General features: G+C 36.5%; 1 protein-coding gene across 2 annotated transcripts; it reads right to left on the bottom strand.

Annotated features, from left to right (window-relative positions):
* Nucleotides 1-384: 384 nt before the first annotated feature.
* On the bottom strand, nt 385-10,634 carry LOC123547614 (retinol dehydrogenase 11-like). Of its 2 annotated transcripts, XM_053551905.1 has the most exons (8): nt 10,414-10,634; nt 8,734-8,812; nt 8,074-8,249; nt 7,251-7,496; nt 6,818-6,883; nt 6,036-6,236; nt 2,887-2,981; nt 385-979 (listed from the first exon to the last, which is right to left on the bottom strand). In XM_053551905.1, the coding sequence occupies exons 3-8, from the start codon at nt 8,240-8,242 to the stop codon at nt 791-793; spliced, it is 966 nt and encodes a 321-aa protein (XP_053407880.1). In that variant the 5' UTR covers nt 8,243-8,249; nt 8,734-8,812; nt 10,414-10,634; the 3' UTR covers nt 385-790. The 2 variants fall into 2 exon arrangements, with proteins under 2 accessions (XP_053407880.1, XP_045190799.2); XM_045334864.2 differs by lacking the exon at nt 8,734-8,812.
* Nucleotides 10,635-17,268: the final 6,634 nt, after the last annotated feature.

Raw genomic sequence — 17,268 nt, 5'->3', positions numbered from 1 at the left:
CGTAACAATATGTACATGAAATAAGTATATAATAATTATATGGAAAAAATAATACATACAAAAACAAAAAAAACCACACACACACGCAGGGTATTGTTGAGGTAGGATAATAAATTGATAAAAAATGAAGCTCTGTAAGTAGACTTGCATCCGTAGAATAATGAGATGCCAAAAAAGTTAAACTACAAATAGACACAAAATAGTCAACATCTGATTATATCAATACATGCAAAAACCTTTGTCACGTTCCTGACATCTGACTGTACATAAATGCTAAAACAGTAATGTTGAGGTCCAAAGATAAATACATATGCAAAATGATGTATGTTGTTCTGTTCTCTGAATCAAGTGCATTCATACAACTAAGTAATTAAAAACACAACACAAAGTTTCAATTTATTCTGCAAAGCCCAAACACGTGCCGGTAAAATAGTTCAGCAGGTTGAGACATAGATTATATAAAGGTTCATTATGTATGGTAATACTAGTACTTTACAAAATACAATGCAGAGTCCTATAAATTGACGCAAAAAACCTGCAGTGTATTGCTAACATCTGGCCATAAATAGATTATTAATAATATTGTTGAGGTTCAACTATAGATACATGCAAAAATAGTTGAGTATTGCTGAAGTTGGACTATAAATAGATGGAAAAAATGCTGAGTACTGTTGAGGTCAGTCCATTAGTCATCTTGTAAAAAAACGTAAAGGTTAGCAGTTATTGAGCAATCAAGGCCCTCATCTTTAAATGGTTAACGGTCCTTAATCCTAAAACTTCAAACGGTTTCTTACTGCTCTTTTAGTCCAGTGTATGTTTCACTTATTTCCCAAAGTTTCTGAGCGAGGTCCATATCTTTACTTACACTGGAGCTCTTATCCTCCGCTTCATTGCAGTCGTAATAGAACTTTCCTGAAACACCTTCCAGGTCCTCACTCACTGAACAATATATGGTGGTCTGAGCCCCCTCCTCAGGAGTCTACAGAATGATTATAAAATAAAACTTATAGTGGTTTGAGACTCCTATCTAAAGACTACAGATTAATTACAAAAGTAGCATCATTTATGGCGGTCTGAGCCTCCTCTTGTATCTACTGAGCTATTACAAAAGTAATATTATGGTGTTCTTGGCCCTCTCTTGCAATTCTATAGAATGGTTACAAAATAACCTGACTTATGGTGGTCTAAGCCCCATTCACTTGTTACAACAAGAGATGCCACTATAATGTGACATATACCCCTAAGTGGAGTGATATTACTTTATGATTACATGAAATTGACACTGGAGGTACAGACAAGACAGGCCCGTATCAAGAGTTCCCCCCCCCCCCCCCCACCAGTTGGCAGAGAAGTGACGTATACTCATCAATGTTGCACTAAACTATTTTGGCAGTTTTCACAAAATTTAGACAAAAAAAAAACGAACCAGAGGCCCCCATTTCATACCTATATTTCAAAATTTTCCAGGGGGAATACCCCTCTCAGTACCTTAAAATTTAGACCAAAGAGCTATAGAAATCTTTGTTTAGACCAAAAAATGCACCAGAGGCCATACTGGTGTTCGCTGAAAATTTACTGACTGAAAAACGAACAGTGCGGACCAATATATGCTTGGATGTGCAGACTGATCTTGGTCTGCACTGGTCGCAAAGGCAAATCACTTGCTGTCAGCAATTGGTGTGAAGTCACTTGTAACTCATCCAAGTATAAACTGCTTACAATCTGATCACCTCTGCCTTTATGCTAAGCAAGAGTATATTATACGGAAATACCCGATGTTTCACGATTGAACGTCTCAATGTTTCCATCGTTGTTGTCCATTGCCAACATTTTTACTGTTAACATTCTGGAGGTCCAGTCTTCATGAAACTTGGTCAGAATGTTTCGATGGCTCAACGCGAAACTAGTCTATCTGCTTCTATTTCTATATACACTTAGACTAGTTTCGCGTTGAGCCCTCGGTTTGAATCAATAAAAACCTTGGAAGAGATTAAAACTGGGTCATCTCAGGTCAAAAATCTATAACAAATAATAGCAAAACCTTATTAACACTCTACAGGCTATAATTTCAACTTGATCTATTTGAAATGTGATCCAAATGTTTGACTTAATGAAATCTAGGTCATGTTTGAAACTTGGTATTGGTGGGTAAAAAAGATCACAGGGTCAAATAAAAATGTTATCCCTAAAGGCCATTTTTCCACCTGATCTGTGTGAAACATGGTCAGAGTGTTTGTGCTGGGTCTTCTAGGTCCTAAACTACGTTGCAAAGTGAAATCAATGAAAAACTTTAACATTCCAAAGGCCTTATTTTCTGTCCGATTTAAATGAAATCTGGTTAAAATGTGCGTCTAGTCTAAGTTTGAATCCGTGTTTAATTTATAGCTGAGACATCAAAAACAAACTACCATACATATGTACAATTAAATTACCACATGCTTCTCTAATAGTTGCATACCCTTCCTTTGGGGTCATAAAAAGATTGACCATGGTGACCTCAACCCCCTCGAAAGTAATGAAATTTGGGATATTTAAGAACATGTGATGACGGTATCAAAGGTTCATTAGACCATGTGTTTTCTGGTTGGGATGGGAATTTCATATATGGACAGGGCAAAATGATCCCGTTGCAGTTTGCAATTGCTCATCTGCTGGGGATATATCTGACATTTTTAGATTTCAGGAACGAGGCGATGAGCAATGCTAGTCAATATTAAATTGTACACGTTTGTGTTGTAGTCAAAAAGGGTTCCAAATGGTTGCATATGCTTACTGTTAGATTCTGGAAAACTCATAAGGTACGGTAATGTCATTCTGCCACCTTAAAATCTGTATATAACCCCTGAAAATATTAATACCAATTAAAAAGATCCAAATGTAACTTACCTGGAAAAACCATCGCACAATGGAAAATAATCCCGAGATTTCCCCCCATATTTTAGTATCCACTGCGCCTGGGTGTACACTATAGCTGGTCACTCCTACAACATTAGATCTACTTTGAAAATATTATTTTTTCTTTCTTTTCTTTACCAGTAATGTATATGGTATCTTCATTAGCAAATATTATTGAAAATAAACAAGATTTGTCAAACTAGATAATGTCTGTCAAATATGCCTAACTGAAAATCATGCTGTCCACAAATCCACAAATATAAGTATTAGATGTGTGTCCATATGACACTGGTGCCCCAACTTCCTTTCACGGTACATAATTTCATGACGCTAGGTGAAATCTCATTTAAGATATATGCAACTGAAACTATTTACACGTTATATGTTATATGTTATATGTATTTTTCACTAAGCCGATAAAAATAACTCTGGTCTGGCTGAGTGAGATCCAAGATAAAACATCATGCAGGTGCACTTTTTCTTGCTATATTACAATTCTGTATTTACAATTCTAGGCCAAACGCTTTTTGAGATACATAGGACATAAACTTCTCTGCCCTTAATGCATATTTTCAAAGTCAAAGCAATAACTCCTGACACACAAATAGTATTCCTTCATGGTTTCATGACTTTTCGTCAAATACTTTTTAAGATATATGCAACACAAACTTTTAAGTACTTTATATGTATTTTCACTACCTGAAGGGCCATAACTCTGGTCTGGCTGAGTGAAATCCATAACAAAATATCAGGTACACAACTTTATATGCTATATAACAGCATATCCTCTAATGTTTTACCACTCTAGGTCAAATACTTTTCGAGATACATATGATACAAACTTGTATGCAGTTTAGGCATATTTTTGGCTAAATCAAGGGCTGCAACTCTGCTCTGACCAATAGAAATCAAAACCCCAGGTTCACAACTTTGCATGCTGAATAATACTCCTATTATATTTCATGAACCTAGATAAAATAAGTTTTAAGATACATGCGACACAAATGTTTATGCCCTGGCTGGCTGAGTGAAATCTTAAAACACAAACATAGGTGCACAACTTCACATGCTATTTAATGATATTCCTATAATGTTCATAATCCAAGTCAAGTACTTTTTTAGATACATGCGACACAAATATTTAGGCACTTTTTATGCATATTATTGACTTCTGATATTATTGAAGTCAAAGGCCATTACTCCGGTCTGGTGGTGTGAAACCACGTGTTAAGCTTAACATGCAGAATGACACCGCTGTGAGGTTTGATGACTCTGGGTAAAATACTTTTTGAGACATGCATAACACAAATTCGGACGGACGGACGGATAACGGCAAATCTTTAGAAATGCACCCTGCAAAAAAAAAAAAAAAAAAAGCAAAAAAAAAAAAAAAAAGCGAATAAACTGCAATGCAGTACAAGGTACCCCTCGGGCAGGTGACTAAATTTCTCAACTGCAGCAGATGTATGTACATGTATATATGATACTGTGCTACACATGCAATTAATATGTTATAACGTAAAATGTTTGCATTTAAGTTTACATATCTAAAATTAACAGTTATTAATTGCTCCTAACGTCTATTAATATGGAAAAAAATAATAACATTTCATTTTTTTTAAATGGTGGGAAAATTAGAGAATCAAAGTACTGAAAGTATAGAAAGGCTGGCTACAACAAAACACTGGATGAAAACTGTGCCGGAAAGATGTTTCCAAAATCTGAAATATTATGGGTTTTTCGTATCAAACTAAGGCGAGCATAGGGTACTGTTGAGAGGAATCATCTTAATTAACTTGATAAAATCTTTTATTAAGTTCTAATAAATAATGGTGAAGTGAAAACCAAAGTAATAAATTCCTATAGATATACATACATATAATTAGCAAAGTTAGGTAGAAGAAACGTACGTGTGTCCCACAGTCAGAAATAAATTTGTTTGCATGCATAATTTAGTCTGCACAGAAGTGAATGAACAAGCAAAGTGAGGTCAAGCCAGACTAATAAAGAAACGCGTAGTAAGTTTGAATATGTAATTAGCAAGGTCTTTATGAACACTTGTTTGTACTTTCAAGTATTTTCCTTTAAATGGAAACATGATTATAAAATGGTTGAAAAAAGAAATAGATTTTTTGAAACAGATATGTTTATCAATCTTTAAACAAACCATAGTTAAACTGATATACATGACGGAACTATTCGAATTGCGCATGAAATGATTCTGTGTTGTCAATCTCAGCAGTTGCTGATCTTTGTGACTTTCGCTTTATGGTTATAATAGGCTAGCGAACGAGTTCGCCAGCCTAAAAATGTTATGAAAGAAAAGGAAGTAATTCTGAAGAAAATGCACCAACCTTTTTTTTAATTTGGTCCCTGTGAAACATATTGTTATTTTGAATATTTACACAAAGTTATTTCAATATTCATGCATGGGTGAAAAATTACAGACAGGACAATAAAAGTGACCTTAAATATCGGACTTCCAATGTGTGACGCTGGCATTTCAGCTAGAGATCCGGGTGTTGCGCATGACGCATTAACTCATTATGAGGAATATTTGTGTTGAGAAATATTAAATTCATTGGTGGTTGGGCGAGTTACAGACTGGACAGGAAAAAAAACCTTATGACTTTTGACTTCCACGCAGGTCGGTATTAATCTTCCCGCATTGAGAGTATGCACGCACTGTACACTATTAAACCTATGTTAATTGTACACTCAATACGCGCGTACATCCAATAGGGGCGATTTAGTGTTGGCGCTTCCAAGCATGAACTTGTCCTCAGAGTCAGGGGTCTGGATTAGTGCGTGATACGTCATTATCAGTACCATCTGTACTAGGTAATATTATAATACCTCTATGGATGGGCACAATTATGGACTGGACATAAAACAGACCCTATTAATACAACGTTAGGCTTTGACCTCCAAATGTAACCTTGACCTTTAAGCAAGGGGTCTGGATGCCACAATCCTAAAGTTCTCGCAACAAAAACACAATCCGGTTTTCAACCCAAGAAGACAGAAAATATAGTGCGGGGGTCTTATATAGGACCTACCGATGTTTGTATGCAATTTAGGTGCCCCTTAAAATAGTCAATGATAAGAAACGTCTAAGGCAGCACTGATTTATCCCCTACCTGATCCTTCCAGCCTTCTGGCAAGCTCTCTCGTAAACAGAACATTGCCCAGTTTTGCATTCTGATACGCTTTCAATGCTGTTAAAGTTTTAATAAAACTTTTCTCCGCTTTCAAGTTCTCGAAATCAATGCCCCTTGATTCTCTATGAGCTGCTGAGGTGACATTCACTATTCTACTTGGAGCAGATTTCTTTAATAAACCTTAAGGAAGAAATATATACAATATCATTACACTGAAGGCTGATAATGATTCCCTGATGATCAACAGTTTTTGTGAAACTAAATATTTGCTATTTCTGACAGTGGTGTTTGTGTGGTCGATATAGTAAACTTATGAAGCACAATGAAAGTCAATAATACCACTTTCTCAAGTATTTTATTTTCAAGAAGTCCAGACACATTGGAAATAAACTCAGTTAGTCCCTCATTAAAATTTCTGATTTTATAGAAGCCGACAGATGTAAGCAAATCTCAAAAATATTTTCAACATACCATAGCAAAATAGCATTCATTAAACACATAACTGACCTTTGGGGTCTCTAAACCGACGATGACCTGTCTCTTATATCAGCGCCCATGATGATGAGGTTTAATATGGGCAGTAGTTAGGAAGAAATTGTGACATTGAAAAGTTTGTCGTAAAACTTGCAAAAAAATAAATTGTGACTACCCACAAAACAATCAAATTGCAAATACCTACTAAACAGCAGCACCAATGTTGTTTTACTTGGCTGACTGAAATATTAGGAAATATAAAAGAGTAAGTAGATCTAATTACATACCAAGAAGTAGATTTGTGAGCAAGAAATGACCAAAGTAGTTCACTCTCATCATCATATCAAGTTGACCTGTAATTGATAAAGTGGTTGTTTACAAGCTTGGCACTGGTAAACATTAATACAGGACATGCAGAATTCTAAACCCAAAGTGAACTTCTGAAGCCACATCTGTGAGGGGCAAGTAATTCAATGTCACCAACCATGAAGGCCCCTACCACCTTGTGGTAATAAGAATTCCTTCCCTTATATCAGAATGTGGTAACAAGAACTATTTCCCTAATACCACTGTGTGAAAACAAGAACTCTTTCTCTGATACTAGTGTGATAAGGAAAGCTCCGAGCCTGACACAAAATAATAAAAAAAAAAAGAGTTCCTTTCCCGATCAATACATAAAGTTTGTACTATACTAGTATATCAATATGAATAAGAACTCACCAAGAATCAATGCGCCTGCATTGTTCACCAGAATATCCAGTCTGTTTTCCTGCTTATTTATCATTGTGGCAAAATTTCTTACAGACTGAAATGAACTAAGATCAAGTTTCATAACAACAACATCATTGTTTCCAGTTGACGATTTAATCTTGTCTACCGCTTCTTGACCTTTCTTAAGGTCACGACATGCCAAAATCACTCTTGCCTTTCTTCTGGCAAAGTCTAAAGCAGTGAAATAGCCAATACCTGAAAGAAGAACAAAACATGATCAAATAATTTATTTTAAAGGAAGGTTGTAGAAATGTACTGACAATCAACAATTTCCACTTGACTTACTGGTATATATTCTCAGTATGTGATTTCATCATTACGAGGCTTGTACAGAACGCTATATGCTCATAAAAGGTACATTCACTTCCGAATAATGCTGAAATAGTATAACGAAAATATCAATCTCGGAGCAGAGTTGTCGTTTGTGATCCTCTAATATCACCGGAAGTGCAAGAGATCGCGAAAATATATCACCACCTCGCATATTGAAATGATATAACAGAATTGCAAAATTCTCACTGTTATAACAGGTCTAATACTTCAATACAAAGTTTGGTAATTTTATTAAGGTATCAAAAACGTGAACATGTATACATGGAGTTGAGGCTAAAAGCCTCCTATGAGCTTGCTTTGAACAGAAGCAATGCTTTTCAAACACATACACAAACTCATAATGTAATGTTTGTTTTACAGCTTTTACTCTGTCATTTACTTTGTTTTAACTTAACCGCATATATTAAAGATATAAGTCTCAAGGAAATAGTGTTCTTACCTGTATTGGCACCTGATACGACAGCAACCTTTCCAGACAGATCAGTAGAGCTTGTACATCTTGCATAAGTGGTTTCAACGTATCTAGCATGTAGATATTTCAAGATTATCAACACAGAGACCAGTAAAGCAGTCAGTACAGAGATAATTATCTGCCACACCAAATCCATGCCTTTACTAAAATGATGAAAGTTACTGAATTACAATGTGATTTTGCAAACTGTAAAAGGAATGGTGATCAGCTTCCTTCATGTTGATGTATTCTAAATACATACAATAAAGACTTGTAATTAAAGGAATTGTGATAAGATTTCTGGTTGTTCGAACATGGACCTGAGAATGAAAATATGACTTCAAGTACTGGTGTTATTGTAACTGATCCTTATGGCATAATTGAATTCAGTACTGTTGAAAAGAGTCATTAACAAATATCAACTAAGTGCAAACTGAAGAAAAACGTTTTTTTCTTGTTTGGTTTTAAAATTTCTTAAACAGTCAAAATTTGCAATTAGAAGACACAGGTTTTGAAAGGACTTTAAGGATTCCCTCAACATAACTGGAAAAATGGAATATTGAAATTCTAAGTATTAACAGTTATATAGCGTACATTTACCTACTGTCACCAAATTTTTTTAATGGTTAAGCTATAAGGTACACATACCCCGGTCTATCCCCTATGCATGAATGCAATTTCTAGTATCAAGTGTGCTTTGACCTTGACCTTTACCCTCTTATGATACCTGAAACAAAAGGGTCGTCTACTGACCACAATCAAGTTAAGCTACTTTTTTTGTGAAATTGAACGGATAAAGTGAGCCGCGCCATGAGAAAACCAACAAAGTGCTTAGGATCCATGCTGTTCGCTTTCAAAGCCTATTGCAATTAGAAAAACTGTTAGCGAAAAGCATGAATCCTGACCAGACTGCGCGGATGCGCAGGCTGGTCTGGATCCATGCTGGTCGCAAAGCCACTATGTTGGTTTTCTCATGGCGCGGCTCAAGTAATGATGGCTTACGGTTCAGTTTGTAGATATTAGCTAGGTATCTAACTAGAGAAAATCTTGAAAAAAAAGATACAAAATGGTCATAAAATAAAGTAAATTTTATATGAAACAACGAAAAAAAACCCAAGGATAAATACTTTATCCTACCGGCGGCAAGTGATTCTGTCTTTACGAACAGTGCAGATCAAGATCAGCCTGTACATCATTGTAATGCACTGTTCGCTATTCAGTCAGTAAATTTTCAGTGTACACCCCTTCGAATAATGAATTGTACTGCCAAAATTAGATGATGGACCAGTCCATTTTAGAAATTTAGCAGGGTAAAGATTATATGATATACTAGTATCTAATATCACCTATTGAACTACCATTTTGTACAAACCTCGGTAAAACACAAACCGAAGAGCGATGTGTTTCTAAACTTATTAATCCTATCATACTAATTAGAACAATATCAGTTAAGTTACCAGTTATTTATTCATAGATATAAGTAAGATATTTGTGAACTGTGGTAGGTAAATGATTGAAACAAAATAAGGAGAAGTATTAATAAACTTTGATAATGTGGCAGTTGACCTAAATACAATCGACACTGTTTATTTTCCGATACAGGTAAATCCAATATTTGTTTTACAATGGATCTATGACGGATTATCATTGAACACCCCTGGACTTATTGGACTCAACTGCCACATTATCAAAGCTTATTAGTACAACCATAACTTCAATTACAAGATACGTATGTTAACATCCACAATCACTTAACGGTGAGGTCAGTCATGTGAATAGTTGTTAAACGTAAGAGTGCAAGTTTCAAAAAAGTGAAAGACTAGTTTAAAAACAAAATGTAAGAGTGTGTGTGTTCGGGTTTAACGTCTTTTTCAACAATTTTTCAGTCATATAAACAAAATTAAGAATAGTTTCACTGGCGTATTCATGTATTTGAAATACTACATACAAAAATAACCACAGAAGATATCAATAATTTTAATGATCTAAGGTTGTGTCACAAATCAAAATATATTCAAGGACTATTGTAGACTTATATGATCTACTAAAATATACTGACGAGATATGAAAACGCAACAAACATATGTCTGAATATATTTTTACTACAAAAAGCATCACCTTGAAATGTTCAACACACACATCTCGATACCCTACAGTATACCCGTTCAATATACAACAAACAATGGGGATAGAGTATCGAGATGTGTATGTGTTGAACATTTCAAGGTTGATGCTTTTTGCAGTAAAATTCAGGCATATGTTTGTTGCGTTTTCATATCTCGTCAGTGTATACAAAAATAAACAAATAAGGTTCATGAAAGAGCTTACTTAAGCAACATACACAAGTTCTCAAAATTAAATCCAGTTGTAAAGAAAAAGCCCGACTGCTAAATAGTACACATATAAACACACTAATTAATAATGTATCTCCTTCTCGACTCAACTGTGAATATTAAGTGCTCACTAATCTCTCAGTTAACTATGACCTGTATATGCTCGAATACGCAACACATCATGCAAATAAATCATAATAAAATAAAGAATGGCAAGTAAAAGTTTAGACTCAATATATCAGCTGATGATTTAATTGTAAGGATGAAGATCGAAGAAATTGAGAATGACTGAGAAAAGTTTAATTAATAAATAAAAAGATACAAATAATTAGATATAAATAAATAAATTAATAGTAAATTATTTAGAATGACAATGGAAATGTACAAAAACAATAACAGATGCAAACGAACTGAAACAATATTACTAGGCGGGCTGTTGGGAATTTTTCTGCCGCGGAAAAAGGAGACCTGAAATGAACAATTTATTTCACATATCGGGAACGCCATGTATACGCATTGAGGTTGAAACAACCAATGTCATTAAAACACACAACGTAGATAATGCTGCACTTATCAAAAAGAAAGCCTTGTTGATGGAATGAAAAGTCGAATTAGAATTTCCAACTTTGTAAATCTTACTCTGTCATTTAAAGAGCAACTGGAATGTGCGAGGACGATTGCCGCTGTGTCGTAAAATGAAAGTTATTCAAATCAGGTTTGGACTAATTGGTTTAACATCTAATTATGCATGCACTTGGTGTTTTGTAGGTAGAGGAAACAGGGCAGACATGTCTAAACCGGCAACTTTTTTAACATGCAAAGCATCCAAGACTTTGGTTCAAATCCATAGAATGTAATCATATCACCAGAAACCGGAAATTTACATGATAAGTTATTTACAGGTAAAATTGTATCCGAAATGGTTTATTGTATATTATGGTTTATGCAAAAGCCTGAGGTATGTCTGTATACAAAGGACGTCATTATCATACAGACATATAAACATTACGAATTTTGTTTTGTCAGATCGTCGATAGAATTTCAAGAGTGCACACCACTAGGAAATAGGAGAAAAATATTAAATATTTAAGCCATAATATTATTACTGGTGCTTTGGTGAAGAAAGTTTAGGCAAGGTTCCCTCATATTTTCGGCTTCGGCTCATGCCTGCTGGGTCCTCTTGATAATCTATGTTATTTCAACTTCAACCTTTTCTGGGATTAACAAAATAGGAGCCATATGGCCCGAAGCCCCCATTCTGCAAAACCTTTGTACACGTTTTAAGGGGTGTTCCAATGAAACCGCATCCAAAGATTATCATGAACTATAAAATTATTTAAAATGTGTTTGAAGTATTTTTCCTGTGATAGACAAGGAGGCGGGGAAGCTAAGTAGTTCTAAGGCCTTCATCTCACCCCGGCAAAAAGTATGTTGATCCAACTTCTTCCAATTTTTTAAAGTGAATCTATAGAAACTTCATAAACATGATTAGGTGCGTGAGGTGTGGGGGTACCTATGTGCCCATCACCCCTTAAACTTGTGGCATGAACTACTTCCGCAATCTTAAATGGATTACAAGGAACATTTCTACATATGATCACCATGCAGTGCATATTATTTGCACATGTTTTAGGTGTTTGCAGAGGTAAGGGTCACCTGTACCCCTAACCCCATGTAAATGTTATCTCATCTGTGCTTCACTCATTTTTATCTAAACTGGGCACAAAGTATATAAAGTGTTTTCTTTATGTATATATTATGAAAACTTTGAATTCTTCTTGTCAGGAAACGCTGGTCCAGTTTCAAAATAGTTGCACTGACATTTCCCTTACATGACTCTATACCAAAATTTTTCACAAAAGTTGTCCTCCCTCTCTTACTTGAACAGTTCTTGTTCAATGTTCACTAAACTTGGTCACAATATTTAAGAGCATATTATCTGAGCCAAGTTCCATAACCAATCTCACCAGTAGCTGTGGTCGTTGAATTGCTCAAAACTGCGAATATGTACAGTGACCTCTCCCTACGTTCACCAAACTTGGTAAAATGTATATAGGTAAGTTTGATAAGTTTTGATCCTCCAAGCCTCTCTGAAGTTATGGTGGTAATTATGAAAAATTGCTTTATCTTGTGCTGTGAACACGAAACAATTAACTATACAATAGCAGTAAGAGGGGACATCAACCACCTAATCTTAACTGTACATACATTGTTCAATAAAAATGCTACTCATATATATTAAAAAGACCTAAAAGACATACCCAAAATTTTAAGCACCGCATCGGTAGTGTAGTGGTACAGCGCCCTCTTTGAGTGCGGGAGGTCGTGGGTTCGATCCTTGGTCACGTCATTCCAAAGACGTAAAAATTGTACTAGCTTTGCGCTCATCATTAAAAGGACAGTGCTATGGTTGGACAGCCCGATGTCAGTATAATGTGACTGGGTGGTGTATCATGTCACTTGTCTACGGCGTGATATTCAAGTGAATTGGACATTGTGCAGACCGTCGTTTATATAGGTCAAGTTCGCTGGGGTCAATGTGAGTTTTATGGCAAGCTTTTCAACTTCATTGCATCTTTTTAACCCCTCCCAACAACTCCGACTGTCAGCTTTTTAGCTCATTTGAGCACAAAGTGCTCGAGGTGGGATGTTGTGAACACATTGTGTCCGTCGTGCGTCATCCATCAACAATTTGACTCTCTAAAGGTCAAAAATTTAGCCCAGTCATACTGAAACTTAGTCAATATTAAGTCATACAAGTTCGTTACCGGGTCATCTGGGGCCAAAAACACCAGGTCAATTAATATGAAAACCGTGTTAACATTCTAGAGGTCTTATTTTTCACCCCATCTTTATGAAACTTCATCAGAAAGTGTTTCTGTGAAATCTACTGAAATTTGAAAGAACTTGACCGAGATTATATAGAGACAAACAGTCTGACAGTTTTAAGAAGGTGAAACAGAAACTGGTTTCTAGCGTTAACAGGCTTATTCATGATTTCCCTAGTGACCTAGTTTTTGACCTCCGGAAACCCAGTTTCGAACTTCACCTAGTTTTCAAGGAAACAGATAGTATGACAAAGATATAAGAAGACCAAGCAAAGCAAAAACGGGATCTCTAAATTTGCCTGATAAAACTCTAAAGGTCATAATTGTAGCCCAGTCGTAATTAAACTTGGTCACTAAAACCTAAGACAAGTTCGTTACTGGGTCATTTGGGGTCAAAAACTAAGTCACTAGGTCAGTTAAGTGATCTTCTTCAAACCTTGTCAAAATGTTTGTCTCTATGTCCAATCATTCTACGAATGTTCAACGTTCTGGGTCAAGTGGTTCTCGAGTTACTGATCAGAAACGGTTTTCGATGTTTCAGGCCCTTGTGACCTTGACCTTTGATCTAACAACCCATAACTAATACATGTAGTGGCCATCTACTCTGTTAGCCCTATCCGCCTATGCATTTTGAAGGTTCTAGGTCAAGTGGCTCTCCAGTTATTGGTCAAAAATGAAGTGTGACGGACAGATGTCTCCTGTGACCTTGACTTTTGATGGAGTGACCCTAAAACAATAGGAGTGTATTCAAGCAGGAGTGCACTAGTGTTACACTCGCGTATGCACAGTTTACTGTCGAATCGTACAGGCTCGAGTAGATCGTAAATATGATTTTTTTTTTTAAATCAAAAGGACGCATCGATTTGCATTGTTTCTCAACACCAGCTTCGATGCAAAAGTTAAACTTTATTTACAATCGGTATAATTTGTGTTCAATGCTAATCTTTCGCTTTCCGCTGCTATGCTGCCATTTTGGATTAAGTCGTACGCCCATTTGCTCGACTTCAATCTCCATTGCGGGAAGAGCATGTTCTTGACCTATGACCTCGGCACTAGCGTTGCACTACCCGCGTTCGATTGGCCTTGGTGTGAAAAATCCGCTCGACTTTACCCGAATCGAACACACCCAAAATGTCATCTTCTCTTTAAGTCCTATCCCTCTATGAAGTGTGTTGAAGGTCCTATGTCAAATGGTACTCAAGTTACCGACAAGAAATAGATTAGCATGTTCTAACCGGTGTGACCTTGACCTTTAATGGAGTGACCCTCATCATAGGGGTCATCTACTCTGCATGTCCAATCATCTTATCAAGTTTCAACATTCTAGGTCAAGTGGTTCTCAAGTTATTGATTGGAAATGGTTTTCCATGTTCAGGCCACTGAGACCTTGACCTTTCATAGGTTTTTGGGTTTAACGTCGCACCGACACACTTATAGGTCATATGGCGACTTTCCAGCTTTTGATGGTGGAGGAAGACCCCAGATGCCATGTCCAATCACCCTACGAGTTATTGATCGGAAATGGTTTTAGATGTTCAGACCCTGTTACCTTGACCTTTGATGGAGCGACCCCGAAAACAACAGGGTCGTATACTCTAAAAGCTCTACCACCCTATTAAGTCTGAAGGTTCTAGGTCAAATGGTTCTCGAGTTATTCATCGGAAATGAAGTTTGACAGAAGGATGGAAGGACAGACAGGGCAAAAACAAGAGCACCGCCTTGCAGACGCAGACGTTCTGACTTTTTTGTCTCTATATAACAGAAATAATTGTACTAAAGGGGCCATTATTCTTGCAAAAAGCATGAGTTATGTTTCTTGCTGTACAGAGTCAGCTTTTGATGGTGAACAAGTGTTGCATGTTTTAAAGCAATAGCTTTGATAGTTTAGGAGAAAAGCTGACCTAATCACAAAACTTAACCAAGAAATCCGATTTTCTAAATCCAAAATCCAAATTCTTGCAAAAAGCAAGATGGAGTTATGTTTCTTGCTGCACAGAGTCAGCTATTGGTGGTGAACAAGCGTTGCAAGTTTTAACACAACAGCTTTGATAGTTTAGGAGAAAAGCTAGGAGAAAAGCTGACATAAACAAAACTTAACAAGGCAACGCCAATGCCGATCAAGTGATGACAATAATTCATCTTTAAAAAAAAAAAAACGTCAGATGAGCTAACAATGTCTCCATGGGGGGGGGGGGGGGGGGGGGGGGCAGGGGGGACATAACGATCTACCTGATGTACAAAAACATGGTCAAAATGTTTGTCTCCGCAAAATTAGACACCAGGTGAGCAACACAAGTCCTTCAGGGCCCTCTTATTTTTAGCTCTATCGACCCCTAAAAGGGACCTAGAGTACTCTTTTAATGAAATTGTATGAGGACATAACAACAACGCTAAAGACTAAGTTTAGTGAAGATCCAACAAGCAATTCATAAGGAATCGTTAAAATGCATACCTATTTTAGCTCTTACAGTGCCTAAAAGAGACCCACTGTCCATATCTGAAGAAATTTCGGAGAATATTGTATAATGATACCACAGATTAAGTTTGATGAAGGTCCATCAAGAAGTCCATGAGAAGTTGTTTAAAGATACTAATTAGCTCTGACAGCTCTTAAAGACAGCGTGTGTACCCTTTAAATTAAATTGTAAGAGGACCTTATAACACTGCTACAGACCAAGTTTCATGAAGAACCATTGAGTGTTTTATGAGTTGTTTTTCTGATGTTAGCTTTAGCAGACCCTTTAGAGGTAAGTGAAACCACTTGAACAAACTTGAGAGTGGACCTTGCCATGATGCTTCAGACCAAGTTTGGTGTAATTCTGAAGAGTGGTATCAGAGGAGAAGATGCTTATGTTACTTATGGAGGATGGACAATGGACGCCCAACCATCTACCTAAACCAAATCTACGGTTCAGTTGAGCTAAACAAGAGGACCATGATGGTCCTGAATCGCTCACCTCTTCCCACATGACCCAGTTTTGAGTATGACGTCGTTTTTTCTATTATTTGACATAGTGACCTTGTTTTCGAGCTCATGTGACTCAGTTTGGAACTTGACCTAGATATTATCAAGATAAAAATTCTGACCAATTTTCATGAAGATCCATTGAAAATATGGTCTCTAGAGAGGTCACAAGGTTTTTCTATTATTTGACCTATTGACCTAGTTTTCGAAGGTACATGACCCTGTTTTGAACTTTACCTAGATATCATCAAGCTGAACATTCTCACTAATTTTCATGAAGATCTCATGAAAAATGTGGCCTCTAGAGAGGTCACAAGGTTTTTCTATTTTTATGCCTACTGGCCTAGTTTTTGACCGCAAGTGACCCAGTTTCGAAACTGACCTAGATATCATCAAGGTGAACATTCAGATCAATTTTCATGAAGATCCATTGAAAAATATGGTCTCTAGAGAAGTCAAAAGATCTTAATAATTTTAGACCTCCTGACCTAGTTTTTGACCACAGTTGCAGGGAAATAAACTAGCTATTTTTATTTAGGGGCCCAGACTGTCTAAAATAAATGTTTAACATTAGGTATATGGGCATTTTCTCAAACAATTTAGGGGCCCAGCCCAAAATCCAGGGGCCATGGGCTACTGGGCCCCTGCTAATTTATATCCCTGCAGTTGACCCAGTTTCGAACTTGACTTAGATATCATCAAGATGAACATTCAGACCAACTTTCATACAGATCCCATAAAAAGTATGGCCTCTAGAGAGGTCACAAGGTTTTTTTATTATTTGACCTACTGACCTAGTTTTTTAAGGCACGTGACCCAGTTTCAAATTTGACCTAGATATCATCAAGGTGAACATTCTGACCAATTTTTATGGAGATCCATTCACAAGTATGGCCTCTAGAGAGGTCAAAAGGTTTTTCTATTTTTAGACCTACTGACCTAGTTTTTGACCGCACATGACCCTGTTTCGAACTTGACCTAGATATCATCAAGATGAACATTCAGACCAATTTTCATACAGATCCCATGAAAAAATATGGCCTTTAGAGAGGTCACA

Source organism: Mercenaria mercenaria, chromosome 9 (assembly GCF_021730395.1).
Source record: "Mercenaria mercenaria strain notata chromosome 9, MADL_Memer_1, whole genome shotgun sequence".
NCBI lineage: Eukaryota > Metazoa > Mollusca > Bivalvia > Venerida > Veneridae > Mercenaria > Mercenaria mercenaria.
Note: the sequence above shows the minus strand (reverse complement) of the source record. Positions and strands in the feature narration are given on the sequence as shown.